Source organism: Carassius gibelio, chromosome A17, assembly GCF_023724105.1.
Source record: "Carassius gibelio isolate Cgi1373 ecotype wild population from Czech Republic chromosome A17, carGib1.2-hapl.c, whole genome shotgun sequence".
NCBI classification, from domain to species: domain Eukaryota; kingdom Metazoa; phylum Chordata; class Actinopteri; order Cypriniformes; family Cyprinidae; genus Carassius; species Carassius gibelio.
The window spans coordinates 25,155,380-25,169,436 of record NC_068387.1 but is presented as its reverse complement, the minus strand read 5'-3'; the positions used below and the strand labels follow the sequence as shown (position 1 = coordinate 25,169,436).

Sequence of the window (14,057 nt, the reverse complement as noted above, 5' to 3'; positions counted from 1 at the left end):
TTTGGGGTCAGGCAACTTTCAGAAGAGCAACACATTACGGACAGCAAGCCATGGAAAAGCTTCTGCGTTCAGACAAGGAGACTCCAATCCAAACGCCGCATTTCAATGTTCTTCCATCTCTCAAGTTACACTCTAGATGAGGAGCACGAGTCCTAATGACACTCTGCATGACATTACGCTGCTTCTGCGGATGGTTTTCCTCGCTCACGCTCATTTTTCGGTGATATTGATGAGGGAGGGCTGTTCAAAGCAGATTCATGCCAAAGCTTCTGCTGGCATTTCGGTAAATGACTCTCGCTGATTGACTGTGGCGTACAAAATTACCCCTCGACTCCACTCATTATGTGCCTCTTCGTCATTTAAGAAAACAGCTAAATGGTAAAATGCTGTTGATGGGGGGAAATGTACTGAATATCTTATGAACAAAATCATTCATATGGAAAACATGCTAAGCGGAAAACATATGAAAGTCCAATACATTAACTAGGGTTGGGAATCAAGAGCAGGCTCTCATTCAGAGGTACCTTTAAAAAAAAAAAAATTCATGATGTTCCGATCCATTACTTGTTCTAAAAGATTAGAATTTTTGAATTTGAATTCAGACAAAATATGGTTAGTTGTCATGCATCTTATTTTCTGTCAGCAATGACTGTGATTCAACAACAAACGAGCACTTGATTCATGGATGCTCGACTCTGAATCAGTGGCAGACCAGAAAATGGATGAAATTATTGAAAAATGCTTCAGATATCGTACCTGAATCCAGCACATCTTCATCTTCGATGGTTTTGAGGACTCTGGATTTGTAGTCTCTGAACTGCATGTACCTGATGAGTCGCCGTAATTTTTTCTGGGAGAACAAAATAACAAGTTTAGCATTCAAACTAGAACAATCTGCTCCATCTATTCACCCCACAAAATTATCTTTTAGTTTCAGACAGTTTAGTTCTTTCTAGAGCTGGCGATGTGTTCATAATACTGAACTAACATTGTCAATAATGAAATACAGCAAAAATCAATATTGTCGCTAATTAAACAGACTCGGGTCTCCATCCATCTTTGCATCTCACAAAATTATCTTTTAGTTTGAGTCTCTTCACAACATTAAATAAATCTCGTCTTTTTGCATTCAGAATAATTTAGCTGCCAACACTGAATGAAGCAGCATTATAAATATTGCGAAAAATTAATATATATGTATGTATTGTAAATGTTAGGAGAAAAAAATAGACATTGAAAGGGATAATTCATCCAGAAATGAAACCTACTCCATGATTTACTCATCATCAAAGCCATCGTAGGTGTATGTGATATTCTTCTTTCAGACAAATACAATCAGAGTTACATTAAAAATATATCCTGGCTCCTCCAAGCTCTATAATGGCAGTGAATTTGCCCTAAAAAGTCAATCCATCCATCATAAAAAGTGCTCCAAGGGGTTAATAAAGGCCTTCTGAGGCTAAGCCATGCATTTGTGTAAGAAAATCTCCATATTTAAAACTTTATGAACCTGTCGTATGTGCGTTCACAAGAGAGTGGCGTTCCGGCAGATGACGTAGGACATAGGTGTAGTGAAAATCATTTCAATGGATCGATTCAAAAATCTGGACCAGTCTGTTTGCATCATCACTCAACGTGTCATCTCAACAATATTTAGGGAAGATGTGTAGAAGACCTTGATTTTATTTCTTAAGGTTTATTGTGTTTTAGTTGCATTAATCTACATTCCCATCTTACTGTAATCACATGCATATCTCAAGTTAACAGGCTCCATGTTTAAACTAAAACAATCTCCGTCCATCTTTGTATCCTACAAAATTTAAATGAATGAATAAATTGCTGGTGTTAAAAAAAGATATATATATATGGAGAGAGAGAGAGAAAGCGAGTGAGAGAGAGTGAGAGAGAGTGAGTGAGTGAGAGAGAGTGTGAGAGAGAGAGACTGAGAGTGAGAGATAGAGTGTGAGTGAGAGAGAGTGAGTGCGAGTGAAATAGAGTGAGAGTGAGTGAGAGAGAGTGAATGAGAGAGAGTGAGTGAGTGAGTGAGAGAGAGTGAGTGCGAGTGAAATAGAGTGAGAGTGAGAGAGAGTGAGATAAGAGTGAAAGTGAGAGAAAGAGAGGGTGAGTGCGAGAGAGAGAAAGCGAGTGAGAGTGAGAGAGAGAGTGTGAATGAGAGAGTGAGTGCGAGTGAGATGAGAGTGAGAGAAAGAGAGTGAGTGAGTGAGTGAGTGAGAGAGAGAGAGTGAGAGAGAGTGAAAGAGAGTGAGTGAGTGAGAGAGAGTGAGTGAGAGTGAGATGAGAGTGAGAGAAAGAGTGAGTGAGTGAGTGAGAGAGAGTGAGTGAGAGAGAGTGAAAGAGAGTGAGTGAGTGAGAGAGAGTGAGTGAGAGTGAGATGAGAGTGAGAGAAAGAGAAAGAGTGAGTGAGAGAGAGTGAGTGAGAGAGAGTGAAAGAGAGTGAGTGCGAGTGAAATAGAGTGAGAGTGAGAGATGGTGAGAGTGAGTGAGAGAGAGTGAGATAAGAGTGAATGAGAGAAAGAGAGAGAGTGAGTGCGAAAGAGCGAGCGAGTGAAATAGAGTGAGAGTGAGAGAGTGATAGAGAGTGAGATAAGAGTGAGAGTGTGAGAAAGAGAGAGAGTGAGAGAGTGAGTGCGAGAGAGAGAGAGTGAGTGCGAGTGAAAGAGAGTGAAATAGAGTGAGTGAGAGAGTGAGAGAGAGTGAGTGAGAGAGAGTGAGAGTGAGTACGAGAGAGAGAGAGAGAGATAGAGTGAGATAGAGTGAGTGAGTGAGAGAGTGAGAGAGAGTGAGTGAGAGAGAGTGAGAGTGAGTACGAGAGAGAGAGATAGAGTGAGAGAGAGATAGAGTGAGATAGAGTGAGTGAGTGAGAGAGTGAGTGAGATAGAGTAAGATAGAGTGAGAGAGAGTGAGATAGAGTTAGAGAGAGAGAGTGAGAGAGTGAGTACGAGAGAGAGAGAAAGTTTGATTCATTTAAATGAAATAATTTGAAATAATTACAGAGAGAATGTGCTAAACCTTTTAAAATAGGAAAACCTGTTTTGTTGAATGATTATTTTTTTAGAAGTTAATTGTGTTTCAGTTCTTGCATTAAACCTATTTCATCTACTTTACCCTCTTCACTGAAATCAGATAAATATCAAAATAATATTTTATTTTTTAATGTATCACCCAGCCCTGATTCTTGCTTTTAACCAGTGAGCTAAAAGCAACAGAACTACAAAAGCAATAAAACTACTCGATAACCAAAGCGGTAGTCCATACATACGAAGGCTAATGATTTATGTTGCGGTAATGTCTCATGTACCTTGTCTTTCCTCATTAGAAAGATGATATCCTCTGGTGAAATGGCCCTGGCTCCTCTCAGGAGGGCCACCTCTGCGGCCTGATGGAGCTGCAGGAGCAAAGACAGAAAGAAAGGCAATTCAATCAGCAAAGAAAGCGGGAGTATGTAACAATCAGCGCTTGGTAACATCAACCCAGAGATGTTTTTAAAATCAGCACTCAACTGCATGAAGACCTTGAGGAAACCGATAAGGGGTTTTATTATGAGAGCAGGTCTTGAGTCACTTTCGGCGGGACGTGAGTTTCAAGTCTTGTGCAAGAACGTCTAACTTTGCTATTTCTGCTCAAACGGGTCAGAAAATGTCCTTGAGCGCATGGCAAACAGAGAGAAATGCATCAAAACAACAGATAAAAATGAACCAGGCACAGCAAAATACCGCGTGGTGCTTGCCTCGATATGAAAACAAGATAAGCAGTCTAGAAATAGGATTAAATGTGTTATATGTGTCCTGGTTTAATGTAAAGACATAATTGACCTTTCTATCGGCCAGTGCATGAGAGGTTTACACAGGAATGTCTAAATCATATGCAACTAAATCTTTAAGTTCGAGAAGGACAAAAAAAAAAAACTGCAATGAAAAATGTCTGGTGAAGTGCTATAATTTCACTTTGTTGCCAAAAGAAGAAAAACAGCTCATCCATCATGGTGCAAATGATAGCCGTTCTTATGTAAATCAACATATCCCATGAACGCTCTAGAATTATGGCAAATCTCATGGAAGGACTGTAGTGTTAACTTACTGATATTTTTAAACCCGTCCTAACAAAAGGATAAAAAGGGAGGATCGAGTTCAACAAAACTATTCTTTGTAAAACTGCTTTGGACGCGAATGTGAAAAGTGCTATATAAATACACTGAACTGAACTGAAGCAAACCACAACTAATGGTCTGTGACGTATATTATAACAAACACAAGAAGAGCAAGATCTGATTACTTGTAGAGCTGGTTTTTCTTAGTTAAAAAGATGATTTGATGTTGAGGATGCACTTGTATATGACAACTAAATACGATCTGAAAAATTTAAATCATGTAATAATCAAAACAGTTACAAAATAAAATAAAAGACGACATTAGGAACATGAAAATATCTGAAAAGAAGGAAGCCTATTTAAATTATCATTAAGAGTTTTTCCATTTAAAAAGATTAAATAATTATCGATCATTTATATGATTTTATAGGCTTTACTATTTATATACGCGTATAAAATAATAAAATGTTGATTAATTTGAAAAAAAAAAAAAGAAATTATTATTTTATTTTTATTTCAGCTTTATATTGTTTGAGTTTTAAGTAATGATAATAACTAAAAAGCCTTAATAAACAGTCCTAAAAAAGTCTTTTTTAAAATTTAATTGTGTTATTGTTTCTTTTACTTAAAAAAAATTAACTTTGATTTATTTATGTGAATCAGTTCAGACTGTCTATTTAAATGTATTACATTTCAGTTAAAATTTATTTGTTCAAGTAATGACTTTATGGTTTTCATTTTCATTAACAATAATAACCATGGTAAATAGCCAATAAATATATAAATAAATACAAATTAGCAATCATAAAAAGGCACATATTAATTTACTCAAAATATGGTTTCTTATGTTTTTGGTATTTAAATGAATTGATTCAAAACTCTAATTGAATCATAATTTAAGCAGGGTCAACATGTGCCGTTTGTATTAATAATTGTGCTTAATTGTCATTACAATAAATTAAGAATGAAAAAAATATTTAATTGTCCTAAAATTAGCTGGACATTTTGTGATTGACTTGCATGGACCTGGACTTTTTAATTTTTGTTTTTATGTTTGCATTTTCATTTTGCTCTGGAAAAACATAGAAACCTTTCAGCATGCGATTCTCGATAAAGAGCTCTTGTTGGTAAAACCACTGAAGGGCCCTTGAAAGATCCTCGACTCTGGAGTGCAGCTTACTACAACTCGTCCAAAAAAGAAAAGATGATATTCTTCATGAAGAGGCACAGACTTAATCCACCTTGAGACCTGGAATACACACAAGCAGTTCTCGGCGTCTGTAAACATTTGCTGATCATAAATATATTTGCTCAGGAACGTACATGTGAGTGTGCGAGCCGGATGGACCCCACACATGCACACACAGGGGGAGCATTTACCCCCGCGCCACAAGACTTTAATATAGATCTCTCTGGCCTGGCATCACACCAAGGTCGACATACCGGCTGCCATGTCGGTCCCACCGTTTCACAGAGGAATGGTTTTTAATAGACAAAAATGGCTGTAAGTATGCAGAATCTCATCCCTCACTCTCCACACGCACCCCGGCCAAAATTCCCATCATCCTCGGAAACCAGAACCACTTTCCTGAGGAATTATATTTATAAAGGACAGTATTCTGATGTACAATGATACATTAACATCTTTATGACCCATTCGACTAGATTTGAACTAGAAGAGTAAAAATTATTTATATTAATTTATTCTCTTAACCGTTGCTTATAAATCTGTCGTTATGCTAATTTATTACCAAAACTTGGATTCTATCTTTTTGTCAATTTGTTTTATTTTAATTAGCACATTTGGTATTTATTTTCTGGACTGATTGGTCAAATATATATATTTTTTAATTAAATAAAAATTAAATAAAGATAAAACATAATATAATAAAAGTTCATGTGAAAACATAAAAATAAATTAAAATAAAACCTAGGATAGTATATCAGTAATTTATTATGAATGTATATAAACGAAATATATATACAAATTATTTGTGGATAATTTTTCAATGTTCACTCAAAAACTGATAAGACCAATATAATGTAATGTAATACAATACTACAACATATTATATTATATTATATTATATTATATTATATTATAATGTGAAAACTGAAAATCCAAAACTAAAATTAAAATAAAACCTAGGATAGTATACAGTAGAAATGAAATGTATATCAAAAAGCATGGTTTTTGAATAATTTTGGCAATGCTCATTTGAAAACTTAGGAGCATAAGCTCAGCTCAATGAGGCCTATATTTAATATTATGTAATATAATTTAATATAGTTAATATATTTCTGAATTATATTATATACAATTAAATAAATTGTAAACATAAAACAAAACTACCAAAACTTAATTTTTTAATTAAACGATATATATATATATATATATATATATATATATATATATATATATATATATATATATATATATATATATATAATCATATATATAATCATAATTTAAAAAAATATATATATATATATATTTTTTTTAATTATGATTATATATATGATTTTATATATATATATATATATATATATATATATATATATATATATATATATATATATATATATATATATATATATATATTTTTTTTTTTTTTTTTTTTTTTTTTTTTTAATTAATATTATTATTATTACGGTATTATTATTTATCTCCAAGCAATAGCCTGTGTGAGATAAGTCAATAAATATTAGTGCATTGCGTTAACAGTAACTAGCATTTTCGGGAAAAAGAAAATCCCCCCACAACATCAAAGTTAAATGCATATAAACCCATTTAAAAGAAAACATTTGATGAATTTGGCCCAAAAGGGGGAAAAAAACATGATTGCTTAAAAGTCTGACAGTACGGCTCTTTTCAGGCTTAAGGAAGGTTTTTCCGTACCATTTGCAACCCTTGGCTCACAAAACTGTCTTCTGCAAAATATCAGATTAATTTTAGTAATTGCTCTAATTTTACAGGTTGATCAAAGCTAAATGAAGTCGGGTTATTCCATTCAGTCATGAACACTGGGATCTCTGTGGTCTTTTTCCAGCGAGGCTGTTGACAGTTTACTGCAGAGGCGAAGGACTGTTTTACCATTTCTGAGATGCCTGAGTTATCATACTACAGCGGTATTCATAAGATCGAGGGTGTTTTTACCCATCTGCATATTATCGTTTTTGGTTTCACTGAAAAAAAAAAAAAAGACAAAGAAAACAGGAGACTAAATCTGAAACGTAAACACAGATGTGGAGGGAGGGGCTGATGACGGTTTGATTGACAGCTGGTCTCAGGAAAAACTGGCCTCCTTGTTTTCTTTTAATGAAACACTGAAAAAGACTAACACAAATCTAAATCCTGTGAGCAAAATCATATGTTCTGGCATTATTATCTTAAATATAAGTTGTTCGTGTATTACAGTAATGAAAAATAACGAATGAGAATCAAAAGTTACAAAAAAATAAAAAAAAGCATCCAGAATGGATTGCAGTAATGGAAAAAGTGCTTAAAAGTCAAGAAAATGTCAAAATGCAATTATAAATATAATATTTAGCATTCTGATATTTATATAAACTAATAAGATAAAAAAACTGAATTACTGAAAATTTAAGTTAGTATAACAAGCAGTACATAGCAGTGTTATTTTAGTATTATCATTTTGATATAATATTCTAGTTTTAGTTAATATTTGGAATTAGATTTTAGTTTTATATTTTATATTTTATGTTTCATTTTAATTTTAGTTAAAGTTTTAGTAACTGTGTTGTGTTTTTGTCATTTGTATTAATTTGTCTACATAAATTATACAAATAAATAAAAATAAATGTTATATATATATATATTATAATTATTATGTATATTATATTATTAAACTAATAAATAGTCTAAAAAAACTATTTAAAGTTTTTATTAATTTGAATTTGGTGGGAAATGTGATCTGGGTATGTTTTTCTGTGATTTGTCCAATCATCAAAACAACCCTTCAATGTTGGTCTCCAAGAAATAAAATAATTTTTATTTATGAGTTTTAGTTTATTAATCTAAACTAAACTACATGAAAACGCGAAATTTTGCCTCACCAACTAGCTAACTTTTATAAAAAGTGTTAACATTTATTTTGTCTCAAGTAATGAAAATATACAGTATATTTTTTTGTTTTAGCTTTAGTTAACAGTTGAACAAACAACTCCCAAGTAAATGAGATCTAAGATCTTAAATCTTTTATCATATGAGCACAAAAGCAGCTCAGACGTTCTGCTAAACATCTTTTGTGTTTCAAAACAAAAAGCTGCATTTGGAACGACACGAAAGTGAGCAAATGAAGACCAGTCCAGAAATATTACACATCCTGGTACAAAAACATGTTTGCATATGAGGGACTGAAAGAGCTCAACACGACTGAATTCAGAGAGAGATTCCTGGCCTGAGGAAAGCACACAGGTCTTGCTCCTTAATTAGACAAATCAATGTGAATTACAACACATTTTCAAGCACCACTGGCCTCGACAGGTCTCTGCTTCACGTTCCAGTGCTGGAGCTTTCATGCAACAGAACGGCAGAAGTCAAATAAACAAGCCTCTCCTCTGCTACTGCAGAGCTCTGAAACCAAACCCATTATTTGATTACACTAGAAAAGGTAACAGGAAGAGCCGGGAGAATTCCACTCACAGCGTCCTTGTAAAGATCAATTACACCATTTCCTTTGAAAGACGGCAAAATGAAACAAGCCGCGATATTTGCAAAACTAGCAGACAGGGAGCGAGATCACATCACCTCAAAATCTGATGTGAAGGCTGAAAAACTTCATTAGACTTTCAACACAAACCTGAGGGTCACTAGTTAAGCTTCGAAGGAGACTGGTGATGTTTGAAAAAGTATGTGATGTGGATAAATCCCACAAAACCCGTCAAGAACACTCCTGGATCTAAAACTGAGAAGGGTTAAATAAGTGAAATATTTTGCACGACGAAAAAGATACGAAAAATAAGCACATTTGATCTAAATGAAAATAACAAAAAAACTTTTAAGACAAAATAAATGTGAAAGAAAATAATTATTTAATGCTGATTTACATATGAACATGTAGATAGATAGATAGATAATTAAAAAAAATATTTACTGCTGATTTAAATTCTGAAAAAATAATGCGAGCATTTATTTATGTGTGTGTGTGTGTGTATAATATACTGTACACACACAATACATAATATTTGTAAATGTCAATGCAAACAAATTTGACATTATATATTAGTAAATAGCAGTGTTATAATAATATTATAGATGCACTTTTAGAATTTTTGTTACTTTAAATTATATATAACTTTTATATTTTCTGCTTTCATATTAATTTTAAGTTTTAGTAATTTTGTTGTGTTTAGGGATTTTTATTAGTTTATCATGTCTTACATTTTTTTATCTCTTAGTTTTAGCTTATTTAGTTTTAATTATTTTAGTAATTGTAGTTAAACAAAACAAAAATGCCTTGTCGAGCTGAGATAAAATATTCATTTCAGTTTATTAAAAAATGTGTAATGAAAGTATTTTTTAATGGCTTAGGTTTTCGCTTTAGTTGTCACCCTGGCCCGCAAAATAATCCTAAAAAGGCGTAATTTATTTACTGAAAATTTAATTTTGGGGTGAAATGTGACCTGGATATTTATCCAATCATCAAAACAACCCTATAACACTGTTCTCCAAGACGCCGTCTGACCTGCTTCATAACAAAGAGGGAAAACATTCGTCAAAAACAATTAGTGAAAAACACCGACTCGCCAGAACACAAACTCGTACAGCTCGACATGACAGAACGTTTTGCTTGTGTTTTGCGGTTTAATGGTGATGTTTGGCAGGGAGCTTTATCAATGTTTGCTGAAACTCAGAGTCCCTGTGAGACGGGAGTTTGATAAGTGTTTCCCATTTGCATCAAAAACAGTTTCTGGTCTTTAGATACGGCTCGGGTCCTTCACTGTACGTCTGTGGGATTTTTAACTCCTTTTAACATCGAGCAGGTGAAAATCTGATGATTTCTGAGCCAGTATTTAATGCTTAAAGTGACAGTTCACCCAAGCAATAGTTTCTTTCTTCTTCTGAATACAAAAGAAGATATTATGAAGAATGTTAGTGGCCAAACAGTTGCCGGTAGCCATTGGATTACAAGTAAAAATACTATGGAAGTCAATGGCTTGCGGCAACTGTTTGAAATGTCGTCTTTTGTGTTCAACATACATCTTTGGGATGGGTAAAGGATGACAAAAGTTTCATTTCAAGGTGATCTATTTCTTTAAGATTCAGAGTTTGTGCTCTCCTCTCATCCCAAATGACATTAAGCAAGCTTCATCATCCAGAACGTGAACTTACTGTATACAAACCACATCAATACAGACTGAAACTCAATGAATATACCACATTACACAATCCGTCCGCAGCCGGGAGGTCTCAGCTTTCGGTTTTGTGATGGTGTGAATAAGTAAACGTGTTGTCAACGGACGATGCTGCAACGACTTATTTCTAAGAACGATGAGACCACACATTCCTAACAAGCCTCGCTCCCCCTGGAAAAACTCCACCGAGGCCATTTATTTAAACAAAACACTTTGCCAATTTGTCTTCCCTGCTCTACCCCAGAGAAGCTAATTGATTCGGACACCGAACGCTTCTGACATATGTCAGCGCGAGCACCTGGACTGGAGATGGCAGCCGTACTTCCACATCCCAACCCATTTCAACACCAAACATCCGGCCGGCGTTCCCTCGCCGAGCTGCAGGCGTCTAGGCTTCGGGACGGGGTTGAGTCTGGCTCTGGCAGACGTCTTTTAACCAGTCGGTGTGTGTGCATGAATGGACGTCTCTTACATTAAAACCAGCCCGAGCGCTGGAACTGATTCTTGAATGGCTAAATATAAATACATGAGACTCATTATTAACTCAGACCACCTATCACAGAGGCAGACGGCAGAATCCGCAAAGCAAACAGTGTCAACAAAATGCAATAAAAATGGTAACTAGGCAAACAGGAGTGGGGAAACAAAAACAGGTCTGGGTAGTTTAGCACACTCAGGGTTTTCTGGCAGAACACGATGATCTAATAAGATCCGCTTCTGGACATCTCAAGTAAACTGCTTACCTGAAAAGAAACGGTTTCACTGAAGTAGATGGTACTTTAGACAGCAGTGCCACTTGATGAAAGAAAATTACATTTACTTTTAAAAGAGCAAACGGACTGGTAGACTTTGTCTTTATTTAAAACCCTCCTGAACGGATGGGTGAAATCTCCCATTTTCACCCAAAAATAAAGAAATACATAATTATAATTTCCTTATTATGCAGACAATTAAGTACCCCTCCCCATTCATGCCACTATTATCTCATTATCTGACTACAATTAATATAAAAAACAATTGTAGTATACTCAATATTTAGATATAATTCATATAATAGATTATTTATATTTTTATTAAATGTGAATTTAATTTTTATTTATAAATACACATTATATGTATCTGTCTTAAAGATGATCACTACGTTTGTTACCAAATTGCATCCTGTCAGGAATAACCTGCCCGCGCTGTTTTGAACCTTGTATTTTTATTTATTTATTACTGACAGTTAACATTATGCTGGTGTTGCCAGATTTTGAAAAAATAAATAAAATTAAAATATAAAAATAAATAAACCGCAATGAGTCTTGAGTTATTGAAATAATATAAAGATATTGCTTTCCCTAACTTACAACCTCCCACTTTATTCACTTCCTAAATTAAGTGAAAAAAAAATAAATAAATAAAAACCTTTGACACTTATAATACGTGTATCTGGCAACACGACTGAAGCAGAGAATGAATGCAAAAATATATGTATGTGAAAGGAGAATGTAAGAGTGGCAGAATGAATTATGGCTTGTACGGCCCCTCATATTATAAATATATCACATGTATAAAACTTGCAAAATAATGTATTTTTGGGGGTGAAATATCACCTGGACGTGGAGTCACACAGATATGTTGGAAAGGTATGAAATGAAGTGTTACCCACATGAACATCAAAAAGTCTTCTAAAGTACCTATAGGAACATCAGGAGGAAAATATTTTCCTCTTCTGAGAAACCAAATTAAATCTCTGAACTTGACTTGATTTGAAACTGATTTGAACACTGGACTCATAAATATATTCATTAGATGCTCAGACTTGGGCAATTTTCAAATTTACAATGGTGGTCCGCACTGAAAGGGTTGTACAGCGAAATTGCTGTTGTTGCAAAAAAAACTACCCTGGAGACTGAAAGAAAGACTGGAATCAGAGAGACTCCTGGGAAATATAGGCCTACGAAAGCAGCGCCTGCCAACATCTGCACCTGGTGATACAGGAAAACACCGCGTGAACTCTGTTCCACATGTCCGGAGAAATGTCAAGGCTTTTAACAGGCATGATCGCTTATTTTGCAACTCATTCCAGTTTATTTTAATGATTTCCCATCCAGATACAGAACCTAAACTAATAAAACTACTTCATCAGTCTTTACCAAAGAGTCTTTCAATGAGAGTCTATTCAATGGAACTAAACACAAGGAAAGTTTAAAGCACCCTAATCATCTCCTTATTAATTATAATATGATTATTTAAAGTGATATTAAGTGTATGAGTTTAACCGGAACACATTTATTAAAGTCTCTTCTTAGAAATGCATCTATAAAGGGATTGTTTACCCAAAAATAACATTTTGCGATTATTTACTCAGCTGTTTCAAAGAAGATTTTTTTTTTTTTAATGTTGGTAACCAAACAGGTGCTGTCAATGGCTACCAGCAATTGTTGTTGTTTAAATTACGACACTACATAATTGAGATCATGACATAATTGAGTCAATTAATATATTAAAAACAACTGCAGAACATGAATGATGCAGCTAATCTAGAGGTAAAACAACAGTATCTTACATACAGCATGATGGCGAGCACTAGAGGTCACTGTAAGGATCTCATAAACTTCTGCTTGTATGGCACACAATGGAGAGATGCTCCACAAAACACTCGTCATCATTCCTGAGCGTCTGTCAGAGTACAATCACTCAAAGTCCTGAACGATCTGCTTTCACTTATCGACTGCTTCTCAGTCTGATGCAGATCATTTCTGCCTTTCTGTTCACACATGCAGAGACTGTGACTCAATAAAAAACCAGTGGATTCTGCTGAGTCACAGACACTCAGACCACGTCCTGCTCCAACTCAAGCTGCTGGAGATTTTGGTTTTGATTAGCATCTGGTTTTGCTCCAAGACCAAAACTGTTAAGAAATACCTAAACAGTTTTAATGCAAAACTGCATTTTGATGGTTTAAAGTTCTCACCAGCCAATAATGAGTTCAAAAAGCAAACTGTGTTTGAGAGATATGAGAAAAGTTTCCTCTTTGCTTAAAAATTAAGATTTATAGATAATTACATGGTAAGTTGCATTTGATTTTTATCATTTAGCATTGCTTTTTCATACTACCACGACAAACCTACAGAAAACCACAGATTTTGAGGATAATGCATTCCACATAGGATTCCACAAAAGAGAGTTCATAGAAAAAGAGGAAAAAATAATTTCCTCACCCTCATGTCATTCCAAACCTGTATGATATTCTTTCTTCTGCAGAACATAAGAGAAGAAATCTGCAATAACGTTGGGTTCCCAAACAAAATTGGATCCATTTTTTCATTATATACACAAAAACACAAAAATATATATTTTTTCTCAGAAGAAAGAATTCATACATGTTTGAAGCAAATGAGGTAAATCAACAGAATTTCAGACTATGAAAAGACAATGCAGAAAAGCCGAGCGGATGTGGCGGAAGGCGAAACTTGAGATTCACTATAGCATCTATAAAGACAGCCTTCATGCTTTTAATGTGAAACTAGCCACAGATAGACAGAATTTATTCTCAAATCTTAGAAACAGTAACTTAAACAACACT

The 14,057-nt window shown here is 34.4% G+C and overlaps 1 protein-coding gene across 3 annotated transcripts in view; it reads right to left on the bottom strand.

The window, feature by feature from the left end:
* The window catches only part of supt3h (SPT3 homolog, SAGA and STAGA complex component), a 104,115-nt gene that overhangs the window by 31,999 nt on the left and 58,059 nt on the right, over nt 1-14,057 (bottom strand). For all 3 annotated transcript variants that reach the window (XM_052530186.1, XM_052530187.1, XM_052530188.1), the window contains exons 4-5: nt 3,320-3,406; nt 757-850 (exon numbers count right to left, since the gene is read on the bottom strand). In XM_052530186.1, coding sequence (XP_052386146.1) covers nt 757-850; nt 3,320-3,406 — 181 coding nt within the window. The remainder of the gene's footprint in view (nt 1-756; nt 851-3,319; nt 3,407-14,057) is intronic.